Here is a 22858-nt window from a genome sequence, read left to right on the forward strand (position 1 = left end):
TGTATAGTCAATTCATTTAATTGAAAACATACTTATTATCCAATATTAGTTAGAAATAATACATCTGATTAACATTCTTTCTCTTTTAAAAACCAGAAGTTATTTAACAATACATATACTTAAGTCTCTAAATCAGATCCCACTGATTAAAGTAATCCTAGTTTTCACAGGCTTCACTCCTTTTAAAGTAATAATTGAGGAAATATTTCTGAGGAAAACTTTAGGAGTCATACCTGGAACTCTGGGAAAAACAATAATCTCAATATTAATAATCTATAATAATATTTATTCAAAGTTTCTGGTCCATTATCATTTTCAAGATCATAACCACTTCTTGCTTGTGTAGAACTTAATTTGTTATATCAATTTTTCACTCTCAAAGGGTTCAGTTAAATTGTCCATGTAACTCTCTAATAAGATTATATCTGAAACAAAATTATTTACTGCCACCGTTAGCTCCTGAAGCGCCTTCCAGATGGTATTCAATGTAACCTCCACGGGAGCCAAAAACTCCAAGCTGATTTCTCTTAGGTGTTTAAGAGTGGTTCCGCCGATTCGGGTTCTGCTGTAAATGTCTTCCGTTTCAGCATATGCCTCTAACTCACTCCTCCACTCCTTTGGACATGGTGGTTGAATAATTCGGGAGCGATGGAGTTGTTTTTTCCAGGTCCAAGAGCGTCGACACTCCTTCACAGGCGCTAATCAAAGGACTCGCCAACCCTTTCATCTGTTGGCAGTTTGTCGCGCAGCGGTCCCGCACTTGCTCAGGGGACAAAACGCTGGCCAGTGGCGGCTGACTGCCGGTTGTCCCCTTCCTCTCATTAAAGGTAACTGCAATTGCAGAGAGGAAATTTATGTAGAGAAGACAAAACTTCAGAGGGCAGCTAGGCCGTTGGGCATATGAACTACAGGTCGCCATCTTATCACTCTCCCAGTTCGGGACACTTTGTCTGGTTTCTCCTCAGAGGCCTGTCTGATATGGGTAACCCTTCAGCATAGCCCTCTGAGTCATTGGAACACAGAAGCCCCTCCACCACTACAAGGTGGTGTCCCTCCGGAGGGGGAAGTTATTATTTTTGATAGCGGTCACTTCAGACCCTAATGGTGGGTCCACCTTGCACACGTTTTCATCATAACAGAGTAGTTCTCTGAATGCATCCCAAGTTTCTTCCTAAGGAAGTGTCTGAGGTCCATCTTAACCACTCAGTCCTGCCAACATTCTTCCCAAAGCTTCATGCCCATTCTGGCAAAAGCACACTGCACACCTTGGACTGCAAGCAAGCCCTGGCCTTCTACCTGAAGCAGAGTAAAGCCCATAGACCAGGAGTGTCTAGCCTTGGTCCTCAAGGACCACAATCCAGTCGGTTTTCAGGATTTCCCCAATGAATATGTATGAGGTCCATTTGCATGCACTTCTTCCATTGTATGCAGATATATCTTTTGATTATCTATTGTGGAAATCCTGAAAACCCAACTGGCGAGGGCTGAGGTTGGACACCCCTGTCATAGATGGTCCACCCAGATTTGTGTCTCGTTTTATCCAAACAAGATGGGGCAGCCATTGGTAAACACGCCATTTCCAATTGGCTAGCAGACTGCATCTCTTTCATTTATATCCAAGCTGGGCCGACTCTTGAGGGCCCTATCATAGCTCGTAATGTTAGAGCCATGTCTCCGTTGGTAGTCGATTTGAGGTCAGCCTCCATTGAGGACATTGCAGAGCTGTATCATGGTCTTCAGTCCACACATTCACATCTCATTACTGCTTTGAGCAACGTTCCGGACGTGATAGCTGGTTTGGTCAGTCAGTCCTGCAGAATTTGTTTGGTGTCTAGAATCCAACTACATCTTCCTAATCCCATTTGTTTCTGTTCCAGGCTGCACCTTTACAACTGGCCTGTTTTGGATGTTAGTATTATTGGTTCCTATTGACCATTGTTTGTTGTTTTTGGTGAGCTTGGTAGCTAAGGATTCTCACATGTGAGAATGCTCAGTCCTGCTTGTCCTCAGAGAAAGTGAAGTTACTGACATGTAGCAGCAGGGCTAGTATTCTCACATACCCTTCCACCTCCCCTTGTAGTTAAATTCTTTCTGTGTGCTTTTAGATCAGACTGGTGGTTTTGCGCAACTCCAGGCAGGAATGCACTTGCATATGTGCAGTGCAGGTCTGACAGTCATCTTAAAGGAACAGTACGCTGGGCGGCGTTCGGACTGGGGCTCCATCTAAGATGTTGTCTACATGCGAGAATACTAATCCTGCTGTCCTCGGAGAGCACCTGCTACAGGTGAGCAACTTCACTTTTCACATCTGTGTAAATGCACAAGACACGGGCTCTTTCAGTAGAACAAGAAAGCTTTGTACTAAGAGGGTCGTAGGAAGAGGGTGAAAGAAGGTAGTCTTAGAAGTACTGTAAGGAAATATTTTCCTACAGAAAGAGTTGCAGGTGCAAGGGATAGCCTCCCAGTGGAGGTGGTGGAGGCAGGGACAGTATCTGAATTCAAGAAAGCATAGGACTAGCATAGAGGATCTCAGAGAGAGGAAAGGATTGTAGAGCTGAGCAGCAGGGTGACTGGGAAAATTGGATAAACTGTATGGTATCTATGTACAGTCATGAATTTGGTAGGAAAAAGGACGAAAATAGTCTTCATGATAAACTACAAATATGTGAGTCATTTGCAACTATCAGAAAACATATAGCAATTCGATAGCTAAAGAGACAAAGTAATATCTAAAACTGATAGCTGTTTTCTCTGTATTTTACATAAACATTTTTTGCAAGTCTGAACTCGTGTTAAAAAAATAAATAAAAAAGCACTTGTGGTCTGTCCGTCATCCATAGGCATAGCTTTTGCAAAAAGTTATTTATTGATTTCAAACATAAGTGAAGGATGGAGCGTGGACCTGGTACCTACCTTATTGAAAGTGACAGTAGTATTTTCTTGTCCCTGGAGGGTTTATAATCTTTGTTTGTACCTATAAGGTTGAGAAGTTTCAATAGAAAATGTATATAAGGTGATTTCACTTCTGTTAAAATTTGGTGCCATTACATTGTGTTTTTTTTTCTTTAGCACAGAGATACACCTGAGAACAATCCAAGTACGCCATTTGACTTCACAGCAGAAAACTACACGGTATGAAAAAAATATGGTCCAATAATTAAGAACTTTTAAGGAATATATGCACTAGTTATATACTATGGATAAAATAGCATGGTTGCTGTTAATCTACTTGAATGCATAGAAATAAGTTTGATAAAAACAAAAAGGATACAATAACTTTTCATCAGTCTAATTGCGCTAGAAAGTCTGTCCAGAAAAGAAAAAAATGTTAACACCCCTTCCTAATTATCTTAAAGACCAATCCAAATGGATGGTTATTTGCCTTCCTACAAGCAGATGGAGACAGAGACTGATATCAATGATATCACTTCTCCCTATAAGGGTGTGTTGCAGCAGGAAGCACTTGAGCAAAGGGTGTTTACTTTCTCCTGTAAGTAATGACACTTTTTCACTTGAATCAATCTTTTACTCCTGACCTTCAGAAGGATGGGTTTTCCTGAAAGGGGAAAAGCTTTGCATTGATTTTGTTGTTTTGTTTGATTTTATTTTGGAGGTAGGAAAAGCAGTCAAGGTAGTTCACAGGATTTTATTGAGGTGTACTTAAGTCACTGACCTGTTGAGGCTGTCAGACTGAATTTTTGTTCTGTTTGGTAGTTCATCTCGGGGGGGGGGGGGGGGTGTTATTATAAGCTTCCCTATCTAGAGGCATTATGGATGCAGTTGCTTGCAATTGGTATATATCCATACAAGACTGAGAGCCCATGTTACTAGAACGCACAGGTCTGTTCTACTTAGAGATTTGCAGAGAAGTCGCTGATCTCTTTGCACTTTCTGAGATGTTATTGACTGGATGTGCAGGCTGAGGCATGTCCTTGGAGCAGCCTTGGTTTTCTCCCACCTATAACTTGAGAATTTGGGTTCATCCCATTAGTCTGGTCTGGCCAGGACCATTAGGATGGAGGAATTTTACATGCTAATTTTTTTTTTTTTTTGTCTAATCCTGACAGATCAGACCATAACCACCCTGGAAGGGCCTAGGTATTGTATGGGACGTTGTCACAGGGGTGGAACATGTAAAATAAATTTGTTCAAGGTCTATGGCACAGGAGAGTTTTGCCTCGCCAGGAGCATTCAGATAGCTAGTGACATGTCTGAGGAGTGCTTTGACGCAATCCAAATTGATTTGAATTATTTCTTCTGAACTTATTTTTGTCATAGGATTACCAAGGTGCTTTCTCCTGTACCATGCTTTCATATGGGGAAGTGATATCACTGAATGTCTTGGTCTTTTTCTCTCTCTTTTGGTGGGAGGGCAAATGCCCACCCATTTGGTCTGTCAGGACTTGGGGAAAGAAAACAGTAGGTAAATTTTTTTTTTTTTAATCTCAATCATTTTTATTGATGGTTAACGCAAACAACAACAAATACACGACATGGTACCATAAACATACTCCAATACCAGATGTCGAAATTAACAGATACAAAGCCATCGAACATTTTTTCCCCAAGTTTCCCCCCCCCCCCCCCCTCCTCTCACCCCACCCCTACCCGGCCTTAATACTAAAACCCCCTCCCAAATTCAATACTCCCCATTATATAGCTTTCAGCTTCTCTGGTACACAAACTTCTGCATCGGCATACCCAAAATCAAGATGCCCACCAGGCGTCCCTGTTCTTATAACCCCCCGGTGGGCCTTCCGTAACACGTACTTAACCAATCTATTGTACAATTAACCATAGTATTCCAAGAGCACCATAATCCCTTTGGTAATAACGAGTCTGCAAACTATCCAGGCGCATCCAACACCCCCTAAAATGGCTTGAATGCAATTCAACTGGCAAACCAGACACCGTTCATGGAATGAAGGTTACAACATGGCTTCACCAACAACGGGACCTGCTGGGTGCCATGATATCAATCTCCCCGTACTGCAGCAATAACTTCCCCATTTCCTACCAAGCTACCCTTAACCCAGTACACAAACCTAACATAAATGAACCACATACAGGCAAACAACCACTTCTCGATACTAATTCTATCGCCGAATTCCCCACCTAACAGTAACCATGCCAGAAGCCCTTCCCCACCCCCAGGTCTCCATGGCATACCGCTCAAGCATTCAGAACCCTGCTACGTGCCGCCGGGGTGAAGGAGTCCCAAAAGGTGACCATCTCCGACAATAGGCATCTCCTTTGGGTAAGACCAGGTCAAACAGTAGGTAAAATTTATCCTTTCTCAGGTCAGAATAGAAGGAGCAGACGATGACACGATCAGATAATTTAGGTGAATAATCAGAAGCATTCCAAAGATAGTATGAAGGGAAAAATGGGATTTTGAGGGAGGGAGATTTTGGGGTGATCTGGAAGTGACAGATGATAGAATGACTTGTGCTTCTCTTTAAAAAAAATTTTTAAGTTCTTCATTTAAACAACGTAACATTACTTAATAATTGAATTTACTTAACAATTTTGAATTCCTTCAAAAAGGCGGTAAATAAATCCTAATAATAAAATTGTCCCATTGAATCCTGTGGGTGTACGTAGTTTCATTAATTATACACTGTCACAGATCCCCATTCCTCTATCCCTAGAACAGACAGAGGTCAGACCCAGCTGTTGATCCATCCCAGACCCTTATCTGGCTATTGCTCCCTTCTTTTCTAGTACCTCTCCCAGATGCTCTTGCAGATGTGAGTTTTACCTGTCAGTGAATGATACTTTCTCTACCAGGGCAATCTCATAAACTTGTTGATCCCAATGAGCCAAGACAGGCGTTCCCTTCAGGATGTCACTGTACAGCTAGCAGTATGATTCATTAATTCACTAGTAAAAGAGGCCCGTTTCTGGACCAAATGAAACGGGCGCTAGCAAGGTTTTCCTCCCCAACACCCCCCTTCTCCCTCCCTCCCTACTTACCTACCGACCCCTTGGTCGTTCAGACGCCATTGCTCCACGCACCGTACGCCATTGCTCTGCCCTCGACGTCATCACGTTTGACGCGAGGGCGGGGCCCGGCGATTTCGGTGGCTTCAGCACCACGAACCCTTCGAACCTGTGTTGAAGGAAGTGACGTCAGTGTCTTCAGAACGTTGAGGGTGAGTTTTATTATATAGGATCATCTTTATTCAGAAAATTGCCAGTCTGCCAGTATTGCAACAGGCATATCACTGTATTCAGGACTGTCCCAGTCTCCTGTTCCTGGAAAGGGAATGGGGTTTAGTATACTGGTTTCTGTGGTTACAATCAAAGCGGTTTGGTTTACTTTATTTTAAAGCGAATGCTACATACCTGTAGAAGGTATTCTCCGAGGACAGCAGGCTGATTGTTCTCACAAACCCGCCCGCCCGCCTCACCTTTGGAGTTGTGTCTTCCCTTGTCTTTGTCTTGCTACATATGAGACTGGCCGGCACGAGCCGGTTTCGGGCGGGAAGACGGCCGCGCATGCGCATCGGCGCGCGAGGGCTAGCAAAGGCTTTTGCTAGTGAAGATTCCGATTGGAGGGGCTGCCGTGGACGTCACCCATCAGTGAGAACAATCAGCCTGCTGTCCTCGGAGAATACCTTCTACAGGTATGTAGCATTCGCTTTCTCCGAGGACAAGCAGGCTGCTTGTTCTCACTGATGGGGTATCCCTAGCCCCCAGGCTCACTCAAAACAACAACCATGGTCAATTGGGCCTCGCAACGGCGAGGACATAACTGAGATTGACCTAAAAAATTTACCAACTAACAGAGTGCAGCCTGGAACAGAACAAACATGGGCCTAGGGGGGTGGAGTTGGATTCTAAACCCTGAACAGATTCTGAAGCACTGACTGCCCGAACCGACTGTCGCGTCGGGTATCCTGCTGCAGGCAGTAATGAGATGTGAATGTGTGGACAGAAGACCACGTCGCAGCTTTGCAAATCTCTTCAATAGTAGCTGACTTCAAGTGGGCTACCGACGCTGCCATGGCTCTAACATTATGAGCCGTGACATGACCCTCAAGAGCCAGCCCAGCCTGGGCGTAAGTGAAGGAAATGCAATCTGCTAGCCAATTGGATACGGTGCGTTTTCCTACAGCCACTCCCCTCCTGTTGGGATCAAAAGAAACAAACAATTGGGCGGACTGTCTGTTGGGCTGTGTCCGCTCCAGATAGAAGGCCAATGCTCTCTTGCAGTCCAATGTGTGCAGCTGACGTTCAGCAGGGCAGGAATGAGGACGGGGAAAGAATGTTGGCAAGACAATTGACTGGTTCAGATGGAACTCCGACACTTTTGGCAAGAACTTAGGGTGAGTGCGGAGGACTACTCTGTTATGATGAAATTTGGTGTAAGGGGCCTGGGCTACCAGGGCCTGAAGCTCACTGACTCTACGAGCTGAAGTAACTGCCACCAAGAAAATGACCTTCCAGGTCAAGTACTTCAGATGGCAGGAATTCAGTGGCTCAAAAGGAGGTTTCATCAGCTGGGTGAGAACGACATTGAGATCCCATGACACTGTAGGAGGCTTGACAGGGGGCTTTGACAAAAGCAAACCTCTCATGAAGCGAACAACTAAAGGCTGTCCTGAGATCGGCTTACCTTCCACACGGTAATGGTATGCACTGATTGCACTAAGGTGAACCCTTACAGAGTTGGTCTTGAGACCAGACTCAGACAAGTGCAGAAGGTATTCAAGCAGGGTCTGTGTAGGACAAGAGCGAGGATCTAGGGCCTTGCTGTCACACCAGACGGCAAACCTCCTCCACAGAAAGAAGTAACTCCTCTTAGTGGAATCTTTCCTGGAAGCAAGCAAGATGCGGGAGACACCCTCTGACAGACCCAAAGAGGCAAAGTCTACGCTCTCAACATCCAGGCCGTGAGAGCCAGGGACCGGAGGTTGGGATGCAGAAGCGCCCCTTCGTCCTGCGTGATGAGGGTCGGAAAACACTCCAATCTCCACGGTTCTTCGGAGGACAACTCCAGAAGAAGAGGGAACCAGATCTGACGCGGCCAAAAAGGAGCAATCAGAATCATGGTGCCTCGGTCTTGCCTGAGTTTCAACAAAGTCTTCCCCACCAGAGGTATGGGAGGATAAGCATACAGCAGACCCTCCCCACAATCCAGGAGGAAGGCATCCGATGCCAGTCTGCCGTGGGCCTGAAGCCTGGAACAGAACTGAGGGACTTTGTGGTTGGCTCGAGATGCGAAGAGATCTACCAAGGGGGTGCCCCACACCTGGAAGATCTGGCGCACTACACGGGAATTGAGCGACCACTCGTGAGGTTGCATAATCCTGCTCAACCTGTCGGCCAGACTGTTGTTTACGCCTGCCAGATATGTGGCTTGGAGCACCATGCCGTGACGGCGAGCCCAGAGCCACATGCTGACGGCTTCCTGACACAGGGGGCGAGATCCGGTGCCCCCCTGCTTGTTGATGTAGTACATGGCAACCTGGTTGTCTGTCTGAATTTGGATAATTTGGTGGGACAGCCAATCTCTGAAAGCCTTCAGAGCGTTCCAGATCGCTCGCAACTCCAGAAGATTGATCTGCAGATCGCGTTCCTGGAGGGACCAGCTTCCTTGGGTGTGAAGCCCATTGACATGAGCTCCCCATCCCAGGAGAGACGCATCCGTGGTCAGCACTTTTTGTGGCTGAGGAATTTGGAAAGGACGTCCCAGAGTCAAATTGGACCAAATCATCCACCAATACAGGGATTTGAGAGAACTCGTGGACAGGTGGATCACGTCTTCTAGATCCCCAGCAGCCTGAAACCACTGGGAAGCTAGGGTCCATTGGGCAGATCTCATGTGAAGGCGGGCCATGGGAGTCACATGAACTGTGGAGGCCATGTGGCCCAGCAATCTCAACATCTGCCGAGCTGTGATCTGCTGTGATGCTCGCACCCGCGAGACGAGGGACAACAAGTTGTTGGCTCTCGCCTCTGGGAGATAGGCGCGAGCCGTCCGAGAATCCAGCAGAGCTCCTATGAATTCGAGTTTCTGCACTGGGAGAAGATGGGACTTTGGATAATTTATCACAAACCCCAGTAGCTCCAGGAGGCGAATAGTCATCTGCATGGACTGCAGGGCTCCTGCCTCGGATGTGTTCTTCACCAGCCAATCGTCGAGATATGGGAACACGTGCACCCCCAGCCTGCGAAGTGCTGCTGCTACTACAGCCAAGCACTTTGTGAACACCCTGGGCGCAGAGGCGAGCCCAAAGGGTAGCACACAGTACTGGAAGTGACGTGTGCCCAGCTGAAATCGCAGATACTGCCTGTGAGCTGGCAGTATCAGGATGTGTGTGTAGGCATCCTTCAAGTCCAGAGAGCATAGCCAATCGTTTTCCTGAATCATGGGAAGAAGGGTGCCCAGGGAAAGCATCCTGAACTTTTCTTTGACCAGATATTTGTTCAGGGCCCTTAGGTCTAGGATGGGACGCATCCCCCCTGTTTTCTTTTCCACAAGGAAGTACCTGGAATAGAATCCCAGCCCTTCCTGCCCGGATGGCACGGGCTCGACCGCATTGGCGCTGAGAAGGGCGGAGAGTTCCTCTGCAAGTACCTGCTTCTGCTGGAAGCTGTAAGACTGAGCTCCCGGTGGACAATTTGGAGGTTTTGAGGCCAAATTGAGGGTGTATCCTTGCCGGACTATTTGAGGAACCCACTGATCGGAGGTTATGAGAGGCCACCTTTGGTGAAAAGCTTTCAACCTCCCTCCGACTGGCAGGTCGCCCGGCACTGACACTTGGATGTCGGCTATGCTCTGCTTGAGCCAGTCAAAAGCTCGTCCCTTGCTTTTGCTGGGGAGCCGAGGGGCCTTGCTGAGGCGCACGCTGCTGATGAGAGCGAGCGCGCTGGGGCTTAGCCTGGGCCGCAGGCTGTCGAGAAGGAGGATTGTACCTACGCTTACCAGAAGAGTAGGGAACAGTCTTCCTTCCCCCGAAAAATCTTCTACCTGTAGAGGCTGAAGGCTGCCGGCGGGAGAACTTGTCGAATGCGGTGTCCCGCTGGTGGAGCTGCTCTACCACCTGTTCGACTTTCTCTCCAAAAATATTATCCGCAAGGCGAGTCCGCAATCCGCTGCTGGATTCTATTCTCCAGGTCGGAGGCACGCAGCCATGAGAGTCTGCGCATCACCACACCTTGAGCAGCGGCCCTAGACGCAACATCAAAGGTGTCATACACCCCTCTGGCCAGGAATTTTCTGCACGCCTTCAGCTGCCTGACCACCTCCTGAAAAGGCTTGGCTTGCTCAGGGGGGAGCGCATCCACCAAGCCCGCCAACTGCCGCACATTGTTCCGCATGTGTATGCTCGTGTAGAGCTGGTAGGACTGAATTTTGGCCACGAGCATAGAAGAATGGTAGGCCTTCCTCCCAAAGGAGTCCAAGGTTCTAGAGTCCTTGCCCGGGGGCGCCGAAGCATGCTCCCTAGAACTCTTGGCCTTCTTTAGGGCCAAATCCACAACTCCAGAGTCGTGAGGCAACTGAGTGCGCATCAGCTCTGGGTCCCCATGGATCCGGTACTGGGACTCGATCTTCTTGGGAATGTGGGGATTACTTAGTGGCTTGGTCCAGTTCGCCAGCAATGTCTTTTTTAGGACATGATGCATGGGTACTGTGGACGCTTCCTTAGGTGGAGAAGGATAGTCCAGGAGCTCAAACATTTCAGCCCTGGGCTCGTCCTCCACAACCACCGGGAAGGGGATGGCCGTAGACATCTCCCGGACAAAGGAAGCGAAAGACAGACTCTCGGGAGGAGAAAGCTGTCTTTCAGGAGAGGGAGTGGGATCAGAAGGAAGACCCTCAGACTCCTCGTCAGAGAAATATCTGATGTCTTCCTCTTCTTCCCACGAGGCCTCACCCTCGGTGTCAGACAGAAGTTCACGAACCTGTGTCTGCAACCGTGCCCGGCTCGACTCCGTGGAACCACGGCCACGGTGGGAGCGTCGAGAGGTAGACTCCCTCGCCCGCACCGGCGAAGCTCCCTCCGCCGACGTAGTCAGGGAGCCTTCCTGGGAGGCGACCGCAGTCGGTACCGCACCGACGCCGGAGACCTCACCCCGGGCGATGGACCAGCCGGCGCCTCGCTTGACGGTACCGGTGGCGCAAGCACCCCCGGTACCGGAGGGGTAGGGCGCAACAGCTCTCCCAGGATCTCTGGGAGAACGGCCCGCAGGCTCTCGTTCAGAGCGGCTGCAGAAAAAGGCATGGAGGTCGATGCAGGTGTCGATGTCAGAGTCTGTTCCGGGCGTGGAGGCTGTTCTGGGCTGTCCAGAGTGGAGCGCATCGACACCTCTTGGACAGAGGGTGAGCGGTCCTCTTGGTGCCGATGCCTGCTGGGTGCCGACTCCCTCGGCGACCCAGAGCTCTCAGTGCCGACACGGGAAGGGGACCGGTGTCGATGCTTCTTCGATTTTTTTTTGGAGCGAAGCACGTCACCGGCGCTTCCCGGCACCAACGAGGAGGACGTAGAATCCAACCGTCTCTTCCTCGGGGCCGAGACCGAAGAGGGTCGGTCTCGGGTGGGGGGGGGGCTGTACCGCAGGAGCCCTCAGGGTAGGGGGAGACCCACCCGAAGGCTCACCGCCACCAGCAGGGGAATGGACAGCCCTCACCTGCACTCCAGACGAAGCACCACCGTCCGACGACATCAGCAGACGAGGTCCCGGTACCACCGACGTCGATACAGTCGTCCGATGTCTCAGCGCCAATGCAGAGGGTCGATGCCTCGATACACTCGATGCACTGGCGGCCGAGGATGAAGGTCTGGACGCTGGAGACGTCGATGCACTTGATACCCCCGGTGCCGATGCCGACGAAGAGCCCGAGAACAAAATGTTCCACTGGGCTAACCTCGCTACCTGAGTCCGCTTTTGTAAAAGGGAACACAGACTACAGGCCTGAGGGCGGTGCCCAGCCCCCAGACACTGAAGACACGACGCGTGACTGTCAGTGAGCGAGATTACCCGGGCGCACTGGGTGCATTTCTTGAAGCCGCTGGAAGGCTTCGATGTCATGGGTGGAAAAATCACGCCGGTGAGATCAAAACTCGAAATGGCGAAAATTGGCACCACAAAAATAGGGAGAAGAAAATTTCGACCGAGGCCTAACTAACGCCTACCCCAACAACGAAAGAAAACTTACCGTGGTGAAAAGCTCGAAGTACGGGAAGGGAAAACCAAAAAGTATCTTCCCGAAACACTTCTCAAACTTTCTTTGAAAGAACGAGTCGAAAACGACGCGCGAGGTCAACTTTCCGGGGCACGAACGGCGAATCACGACCGTACCGAGCGCGGACAAAAGAAGACTGGCCGGCACGAGCCGGTTTCGGGCGGGAAGACGGCCGTGCATGCGCGCGAGGGCTAGCAAAGTCTTTTGCTAGTGAAGATTCCGATTGGAGGGGCTGCCGTGGACGTCACCCATCAGTGAGAACAAGCAGCCTGCTTGTCCTCGGAGAAAAATTTCTATACCACCTATAACTAGATGGTTTCCGAAAGAACATTCATATTATTCTTATCACAGAACATATAACAAAACAGACTAATAATTCAATTTTTAAAATAAAAAAAAAAAACCACCATGACAATTTTATATACAGGTATTTATTTTGTACCTGGGGTATTGCAGGGTTAAGTGACTTGCATAGATTTACAAGGAGCTGCAGTTGGAATCTATCCCCGTTCCCTAGATTCTCAGGTCACTGCACTAACCATTAGGCTACTCCTCCACTCCATGCCTCTAAATGATATCCATCTTATCCACACCCCCTCCAGCAAAGAGGATAGCTCCCCCCAGCAACCAACGATAGAAAAGGGGGGTGGTGATAAATACATCAAGAGGACCATCAGTTTGCCTGCCTTTCACACATGGAGACCAAATGGGCAGACTGCCAAATAGCTGTCCAGTCAGTATCACCTAGGTATGTCTGTAACTCAACTTTCCATTTGTCTGTTAATTTTAGTATACACTCAGTACAGGTCCAGATCTGAAATATGCTATACAATAGAGAAATGGGCTTAAGTCTCTTAATGTAGGCTTGTGCAATTCACTTGCCAAGTATAAATGATGGGTGTCCTGCCCCACCCCATATTTCTCCTTTAAGCACTATTGCACATCAGGATTGGTCATCTCCTGGAAAACTACCTCACCACCTGGGTTCTCCTTCAAAGACACCACAAGCAAAGGCAAGATATATCCCTCCACCTGTTCTTCCTCCTTTTGGGCTAAAGCTCACTATCTTACCTGTCTAGCTAGCCATGTAGTCCAAAAATACCACTCCAGGGAACCCCATTCCCCTTAAGTCTTATACCTGCATAAAGTATTATAACTAATGCTGGAGCCTTATAGTGCTATTCAAAACTAGACAGATCCTTGCTCAGTTGCCAAAAGACAGAGCGAGGGACTGCATATGGTAAGTGCTAAAAGAAATACAACAAGCAGGTGAAACACGTTCATCTTAATCAGATTTATCCTATCCCTCTTAGAGATCGGCAGGCCTTGACAGGTTCTTGTGTCCATCTTTATTCAGACCAATACTGCATCGTAATTCAAGTAAAATAACATATTTTGGGAACACCACCATCCCTAAGTAGTTCAATTTGGACACACTACAAAGACAACACATAGCCCATGGCATGCACTGTTGTAGATGAATCAAACAGAGTTATGATTTCTCAAAGGTCCCTTGGTACCTGGACCCCTATTATACTTTCATACCAAGTGCATCAACACAGACTCGGTAGCCAGGCTGTTTAGAAATAAGAGCATGTCATCTGCATAAGTGGAAACTTTGTGCTCTTGGCCTTCCACTTGAAACCCTTTCACAGCCATCAACTCTCAAATAGCCTGCACCAATGGCTGTGTGCAAGAGCAAATAGTGAAAGGGGACAATTCTGTCTTGTTCCCCCCTCCTGAATATTAAAGAACTTATAAGTGGAGTGGCCTAGTGGTTAGGGTGGTGGACTTTGGTCCTGGGGAACTGAGGAACTGAGTTCGATTCCCACTTCAGGCAGCTCCTTGTGACTCTGGGCAAGTCACTTAACCCTCCATTGCCCCATGTAAGCCGCATTGAGCCTGCCAAGAGTGGGAAAGCGTGGGGTACAAATGTAACAAAATTATAAGTTTCCCATCCACCAACAATATAGCTCTAAAAATATACAAGACGTGTATTCAGGCAATGAATTCCTCTGGCAGGCACAGCTTACACAGCACTGCAAATAAAGGCCACCACAACCAATCAAAGGACTTGTTTGCATCAAGGGCCACTATTGCTCCCTCCATATGTTGCTTAACAGCCAACTGTAGAATATTGAATAGTTGGCGTGTTATCCTTGGACACCCTGCCCCTTAAACACTCTGCCCTTTATAGATCCAGTTTGATCAGGTGAAGTAGTTCAGTCCTATAACTTTCTAGACACAGCTGCAAGACCTTTGCAAGAATCTTTATTTCCACATTGAGTAAAGAAATAGTACTGGTTTACATCCTGTTTCTCCTTATCCTTCTTATGCAACAACACCACTGTAGTATCTAATAATTCCCGTGTGTTTCATTGTTCCCGGAGAGTATTAAAAATCTTGCAAAGTACTTGTAACTATCAATGGAATAGTTGCCTGGCCCTGCACACTTCTCAGCGAGGTTGGGCAGAGCCAGCCTCCCCAGGAGGAAAACTTGTATTTATGACTACACCCCCCCCCCCCCCCCCCCCCCCCCCACACAATAAAGTTTGTGAAAGTATTCTAATGTTATCCATTCCAACTATGTGAGGCAGAATGCACCACTCCTACTTTGTCTCTTAACTGCAAAATGATGTTCTGAGCCTCCCTGTGACATACTGCTGTAGTGAGCAGGGCATACGTCTTCTTTCCATGTTCATAATACTGCAGCTTAGTAAATTTCATAGCTCTCTTTCTGAATTTGCACCTTTCTCAACTGTTTCTTAATCTTTAGAATTTGCTTGCAACACTCGGGCTCCCCCCAGGGCATACCAGAGAGCAACTGCCCTCTCCCCCCAGTTTAGCCACTGCCACCCTACTTGATTGAGCCACATGGCTGGCATAGCTAATAAGTTGACCATACATCACCATTCAGTGTCTTTCAATGCAACCACTGTCATACTGGGGCTGTGAATCTCATTAAACTCATGAATTTCCTTGTGTTGCTACTCTACAAATCCTTTTCTACCATTCAATGAGTCATTCAGTCTCCATATGATTGTATGTTGGGTATGTTCTCCCACCTGCACCTCCAAAGTGATTAGGTGATGGTATAAGACTAGTGCTTGGGAGAGGGGGGGGGGGATGTGTAATCATGATGCCCAAGGTGAAATTCCTGCCACACATCCTCCTTGCCACACACCAGCTCCCTTAAAGTACTAGACTCTCCCCTCCTCTCTACCCCTAGGCTAGGAAGATCCAGCTTCCCTTCTGTACATGTGTTCCAGTCCTCTCCCAACAACATGGGGAGGCTGCCAAGAGTCTGAGAGCTGGCACATTAACCTCTCATAAAACTTCTCTTTCTGCATTAGGATCATACACATTCACCACCATAAACTGTACCCCAGTCAGAGCAACTTCATCTATTAGCATCTACCAAATTATTCTGTATCTGCAAAGAGAGGGACTGGTGAATAAGCACATTTGACCCCCCCCCCCCCCCCCCAATTTTTAGTTATATGGAGCTGCAGCACCCAGCTTTGCATGTTCAGCCTGCATAAGAGGGTCTTTTAATGTCATAAGCCATAGGAGCCCGAGAGATGTGACAGCTCTTCACTACTGTATGTTCTCTTCTAATGTAAAATGTTATTTAAAGCAGAAATTTGAAGAAGGATGCTACAGTGGTGAAATGGGCCAAATATTGGAGAAGAATAAATATAACACACACAATCACCACTTAAATCAATCGTTCATTTGTATTATATAGCAGTATATAAGAATTTTAATAATCATAAACTTGCTGTAGACCATATCAAGATGAAACCTCTGTAGAGGAACAATTTTTGGGATCAGACTACTGCATTTGTGATGGTATGATCAGGATACTTAATAGAAAATTTTAAAACAATCTGGGCACTTAGACATTTCAAGCTAAAATGATCATATACTGATTAGAAAAGACCCCCATAATTGGGACTTTTTAATGCTTTATAAGCCATAGTTCTGTCTTCCACTTTCTGATCACCCTTCATTATCTTCCCTCTTCCCCACATCATTACCCATCGGACCCATTACCCATCGCATTTGGAATGCGCTTTATGAATTGGTTAATTTCTGGCAAATGTCATCTTTTGCTCGTTAAGTTACTCCAATAAAAAGTTGGATTTTTTTGTGTGTGTTTGGTACTTCTTTTCTATGCACTGTCTTTTTTTTCTGCTTAGAGAGTAGAGGCTATTATAAAAAACTACCCAGAGGGACATAAATCAGCTGCTGTGATTCCAGTACTGGATTTGGCACAAAGGCAGAATGGATGGCTGCCTATTTCTGCTATGAACAAGGTATGGTGCAAATGGTTGGTTTGGTTTTACTGTTGAACTAATTTCTGGCTGAAATATCTGATCTTTTTCCACTGTTAAACAAAAATGACCAAATTTTTTGTACGTTATTTAAATTATTTTTCTAGCATTCTGTATTAATACCTTTAATCCGAATGCTTGTGTAGGAAAATGGACAAATGTACAGTGATGCTAACCTGTGCAAAATAGTCCTGCTTTTGCTCTTCTCTTTCTCGCTCCTTTTTCCAATATTTTCCTATGCAAGATGCACCCAGGCATACAGTGACTTAATAACAGTTTTTATATGTGTAAGAATTTAACTGGTATAGCTTGCTGACTTGACCTTAAGCTGTAGGATCTACAATGACTTAATAGCAATTTTAAATGAGTAAGAATTTAACTGGTATAGCTTGTTGATATGACCTTAAGCTGAAGGACCTGAGACGTCATTATTTAGCATAGTGTGTCCAGTTTTTTTGGAATACAGTTCTTTTTTAACTGTAAAATCAAAAGTAGGAAAAAACTCCAAAGGTAAAAAAGAAGTTTGAAAGGTCACTCTATAGTGTAAGAATAAAACCAGTGCTTTTTTTTGTGCCGGTACGCGCCGTTACGGTGTACCGGCACCTTTTTTTCTGAGGGCCGGCAGCGCCTCTACTTGTTACAGATGGACCGACAATAAAGAACGACAACGTGGATGCAGCAGCTCACAGGTTTGCTTGCTGTGTTTTGAGTGAACGGCGACAGCTGAGCGGGGGAGTGGAAACAGATGTTAATCAAATTGAAATTGGTTGGCTAGCTTCTTCAAGGAGTGGGCCCAGATAATGTCCGACCAGTGTGTGTTGGATGTGGTCAAGCATGTTTACAAGGTAGCAGAAAAATTCTAGCTTTTAGACTCCTTTTTAGTGTCACCCTGCTGGGTTCTACATAGGTGGTCGTGGTTCGAGGCACCTTATTGAGGCTTTTGGAATGGGTCGTGATTCCTGTCGTCAGAGAACAGTGGGAGATAAGAAAATACTGTATTTACTTCACTGTGCCAATGATGGAAGTTTTCTTCTGCTCTATCAATCTAAAAGTGGCCAATTGAACTCTTCCGTTTCCATGTTTTTGGTTGGAGATATTGAGATCAGTCATTATGGCCATGCACTAAGGGAAAATTCTTACAGCCTTGGATCTCAAAGAATCATTCCTTCACTTACCAATTTGACAGTAATATCAGAAGTGTGAATTTGGCAAGTCTGGATAATCACTGTTAGTTTCATACCCTACCCAGAGTTCCACACATTCTCAAAGGTGATGGTGGTCATGACAGCTTGCTTCACAGAGAAGGAGTCTTGGTCTACCTATATGTGGACATCTGCCATGGACTACTTTGGCACAAGCCAGTCTGAGGTGGTGGCTATCAGCACAGAAGTTGGAGAAAGGCATGGCATTAGAGACTCCCTCTTGGATGATCATATCAGATGCCAGCTTGAGTGGCTGACGTACCCTTGATAGGGTTGGATGGCCCAAGGGTTGAAAGGGAGAGATCCAGTGGTTGAAAATGGAGGCATCTTGATCAGTAAACTACCTGGAGATAAGATCTATACAGAGAGTCTTTGGAGTTCTTTCAGCCTCTGTTGTCATGCAGGGCAGTTAGGATCGCTTTGTGTTATGTCAACAGGCAGGGAGGAATAAGAAGTATGTTTTCAGCATATACGGTCATATTTCTTTTGCTTTGGGATTAGAGACCCTTCATGGGGCTCTCTCGATCATCTGACATAGCATTTTTTTTTTTTTCACTTTAAAGTAAAGCAAAGTTGTGTATGCAATGCAGCTCAATACCTGTGTTCACATAGGAAAAATTTTGCAAATCACAATATTTTGTGAAGCTTAATTGTACTTCACAGAGATGGTTGATTTTATTTTGTGATGTCTGTAATGTCGTGCAGACTGTGTCACAAAAACAAAACCCCAAGAAGCTATGCCAACAATATTTAAACTAGTCAGTAGTATAAAGAAAACTTTGTGCCATAGAGGCTGATTCCGGCAAACCCACTCCTTGGTTAATACCTTAGCCTCCGACACACTTAGCCAGTCCAAGATGTGCGCCCAATTAAATTGACTAAGGAGCCAATTAGTGCCAATAATTTGGAAATGGGTGCACATTTTGCTACGTATTTTCTGTAACAATGTGCACCCAAATCCCATAGTGCGCAACCCAAAGGGGGAATGACCATGGGAGGTACATGGGTGGGTCAGGGGCGTTCCTAAAATTTGCACACAGTGTTATAAAATAGTGGGGATATGCTCTCGTATTGGGCTCTGGGAATTACACATGATTTCAGCAAGCATAAGTCCTGGTGCTCAAATTTGTGCCAAAATCGATACTCTGTGCTATTCTATAATGGGCTCTCATTTTTGAGTGCCCATTATAGAATAGCATTAAGCGCCATTTACTGAATCTTGCCCATATTGTGCAAAATTGCATGTACAATTTATAGAATAAGGTCATTAATGCCTTCAAATTTATATGTAAAGGAAAATATTTCCCATTATAAAAATATTAATGGTGTTTAAAAATAATTTTAAAAAACATATTTAAAGCACACAGTAACTTTTTCTGTTTTATTTCAAAGGGAAAAAGGGGGCTCTACTAATTCAGTAATTGCACATGATAGTGTAAAAGAAATCAGTTGTGTAGTATAGAGCTGTCTGTTTTTTACAGAGATCAGCCTACTTTGTTTATGTAACTTATTCCCTTATATATGATCTAGCAGGGCAAAGAGCTAGCCTGTGTTTCCTTGACCTTTTCAGGACAGGCCGGCTTAGCCTAAGTAATGAGTTATAATCTTTAACAAGCTCTGGACATAAAGCAGAGAAACTCTTTCCGTGAAAGACAAATAGGAGTGGTAAATTTTCAGGGGGGGATTTGAAGTTACAAAGGGCACATGATGAATAATGGAAAAATACCAAAGAAGCAGAGGTATGTTAAGGTGACCTTAGAGGTCAGGGTTGGAGAATAACAGATAAAGAGAAAAAAATATAAAAGGCATTAAGAGATTAGACATAGAGAAGCTTCAGTAATCTGACAAGCACGTTGTTTTGTAGCAGATTGGATCTGTTAGCTTCCAGGGAAACACAGAAGACCAGAGGGACATTTTATTTTACTTAATGCTGAAATCTAGATTTATATAAATCAATTTTCTGTAACACTGGGATTAAATAATTTTTATTGTAATCATTTATTTACTCTAATAAATTTTAGCATTATTATAAAAGATAAAAAATATACTCTAGATTGTGTTTCCTTTGCCGGAAGGTCTTTCTGACATCTCTGAAGTGTTTAGTTCCCCTCAGAGGCAAGGGGGTGCTTTACACAGTGTACAGAAGTGATTCTGAATCTGTTTGCTAAACAAGACACGTGTTCCTTTCTGCACTGTTTTAGGTTGCTGAGATTTTAGAAATGCCACCCATGAGAGTATATGAAGTGGCAACATTTTATACAATGTTCAATCGCAAGCCAGTCGGAAAATACCACATTCAGATCTGCACGACAACACCTTGCATGCTTCGAGACTCTGATGGTATACTAGAAGCTATTAAGAAAAAACTTGGTAGGTAGCAAGTTGTTACATTTTATATTTTCAGTCAATCGCTGTTCTAATTTTTACAATAGGACATTTGTTTTGGAAATACATTTTGACCTGAGCAGTTTTAATTTCTTATGCTTATTCCAATGCATTATTTTCCTAAAGAGCACATTGACGTAGTTTAGCCATAGGCTGACTTTATACCTCAATATCTCTTGAAACTTGTCAAGGGTTTTTAGAGCAATTATTCTGGTTGTTTTCTTTCAACGCTGCAGCATTTAAAGTCTGTCTAAACAAAATTAAGATGACCATTTATGACTGTTATACTGGTTGTATGAAATGTCTCACTGTGGTAGATTAACATTACTTTCTACTTTAGGGTCATGAAGGATGACTTCTTAAACATATTATGCAGAAGAAAGATCATGGAACCTCTGACCCTAATAGACCAGTAGCATGAAAGCAACTTGCCTTTTGTTTGAACATAAGAATAGCCATACTGGGTCAGAATAGTTGTCCATCTAGCCCAGTATCCTGCTTCCAACAGTGGCCAATGCAGGTCACAAGTACCTGGCAGAAACCCAAATAGTAGTATCTCTCTCTAATCTTGGTTTCTAAAGGGTTTATGATTACAACTGAATAAAAGTATTCAAAACAATAAATGCAGGAAGGCACATTTTTCATGGGATGTTACAGCTGATTATGGGAGGCAGAAGTGGGCGAAATGTTTTCAACATGTGTCCTCTACAGCTAGAGACTCTTCCTGGACCTGGTCTTCATTGGGAGCCAACACCAAGTTCCAAAAATGGAGAGAAAGGGAAAGAACACCTTGAAGGAAGGAGTAGAGGTGGACGAAAGAACTTTCAGCAGCCAGGCATAAACAATCATTATTTTATTGAGAAAGCACCCAAATTGGGAGCCCTCAGGAAGATTTGTACAAGTTAAAAGAAAAAAATAGTTGCACAGATTTTTGGCTAATCTCTTTTCAGACTTGAAAAAAATTAAGTGTTTGGTGCCTATTAAGAAAAAAAAAAATAATGCTCTGTGCTAAAGAGCAAGAGAGTTTTTGGTCTGGTCAAGTAATTTTAGCAGACATGAACATGTTTATAGTATTGAAGTATATGTCTTTCCCTTGTTAGCTGCTGCCATGCCTTTCTGTATCGGCTCTCGTGGTTAGTTTGATACAGCTATCTGCAGTAGGGTTATCGTGATTTCAGAAGGCTTTGTGGATTGGTTTCAGTTCTGAAACACCTTGGTTTTACTCTGCAGTTTGACTTTGCTCAGGACGTTCAGAGATGTGTATTTTCTTTTTTCTCAGTTGACATTACTTTTAAATAGATTACATAAACACACAGTTAACAATTATACTTTTGAGGTAGGGATCCCAAATTTTCCTGTGTATATCCAATCAAACCTGCCTGTAAGCACACACAAACATCCCTTTGTAATATAAGGTAACAGTTGCAGTCCTTTCCCATGTTTGATTTTAGAACATTACTCATGATGACTTTATCCTACTGAACTAAAACTCCTAGGTTAGCTTTACCCAGCATTCTGTTAACTGAGGGAGAACCCAGGGGTATTTCCAGAACCTCTCCTCCTTAGCTTGGATACACTCTGAAACTTTACTGTCCTTACCTTTTTTTCACACAGTATTTAACTTATGAGGGTATTTTCTTCTTTCTCTTTGGATACCCAGCTCAGTCAGTAGCAGTTTATACAGTAGCAGTCGTGAAGTAGGAGCACACTGAAAACGGTGGAAAACTTGTATGCCAAAACAGCGTAATAGTCGACAGTAGACCTGACGTGGCCACGTTATCGCAGTTGCCTGCATCAGAACTACAATTTCAGCTTTGCACACAGAAAGGACTTAATGTCCTAGGTGACTATACCAGATCTCGGTCTTAAAAGTAAATGATCAACACTCAATCAGCAGTTACACAGACTGTTTTCAGTGTGCATCTATTTCTCAACTGCTCTGGTTTGCTTCTCCTCTTTGTTCTCAGCTTATAAGAGCAATGGCTGCTTGGGGTATTTTCCTCATGTTTTTAGCCCAACCATTATAGTGACATTTGTTGGTGGTGGAATCCACTCTCAGAAGAGGCAGAGAAGCTGGAACCCTGGATTCTTTTGGGAGAAAGATGTAGCAGGCTTTAATGCTCATTTCCCATATACAATCTTACCAGCTCTTCACGAGCATCTACTTCCAAAACTCTGTACGGCAGCTGTCGGACTTGGTTGATATGCTCCCTCCAGAGCAGGCCAAGCCTTTTTGCCAGTTGGTCAAGCAGCAGAAGGCGTGTCAAGTTCTTGGCCAGGGGCACTTACAATACTTTTGTTGTGACATCCAGGATCTCTGCTCAAAGTATAGCTCTCATGGCTGTGTGTTTCTGACTTGTAACATTCTGTTCTGCAGCGTTTGGCAGATGCTCCATGCCAGGGGGAATAACCTTTGGAGAGCAGGTTGAGGAGGTCGCAGTCCAAATCTGATACGGTCTCTTCTGTCTCCCGCCAGGTTCCTTCTGCATCTGCCTCCTCAGCTAGGAGGACTTTTGGCAAGCCAAAAAGGAGTTCCTGTTACTATCCTATGCGTAGGTTCAACCCTTAGGCTCGTCAACCTATTCAGGCTCAACCCCAGCACACTTGTTCACATCAACAGCGTGCTCCTAAGACCCCTGTGACTCCCTTGGCAAAGCAAGGGATGGGCTTTTGACTGGCTCCAGCAGAGCATAGCTGCAGAAAGTGTCTGTCCTGGACAACTTGCCGGTCAGGGGAGG

The 22858-nt window shown here is 45.3% G+C and overlaps 1 protein-coding gene across 1 annotated transcript in view; it reads left to right on the forward strand.

The window, feature by feature from the left end:
• The window catches only part of NDUFV2 (NADH:ubiquinone oxidoreductase core subunit V2), an 81336-nt gene that overhangs the window by 14520 nt on the left and 43958 nt on the right, over positions 1-22858 (forward strand). Inside the window, exons 3-5 of the mRNA XM_030213372.1 lie at positions 3070-3132; positions 16399-16515; positions 19937-20105. Coding sequence (XP_030069232.1) covers positions 3070-3132; positions 16399-16515; positions 19937-20105 — 349 coding nt within the window. The remainder of the gene's footprint in view (positions 1-3069; positions 3133-16398; positions 16516-19936; positions 20106-22858) is intronic.

Source organism: Microcaecilia unicolor, chromosome 1 (genome assembly GCF_901765095.1).
Source record: "Microcaecilia unicolor chromosome 1, aMicUni1.1, whole genome shotgun sequence".
Classification (NCBI taxonomy): Eukaryota; Metazoa; Chordata; class Amphibia; order Gymnophiona; family Siphonopidae; genus Microcaecilia; species Microcaecilia unicolor.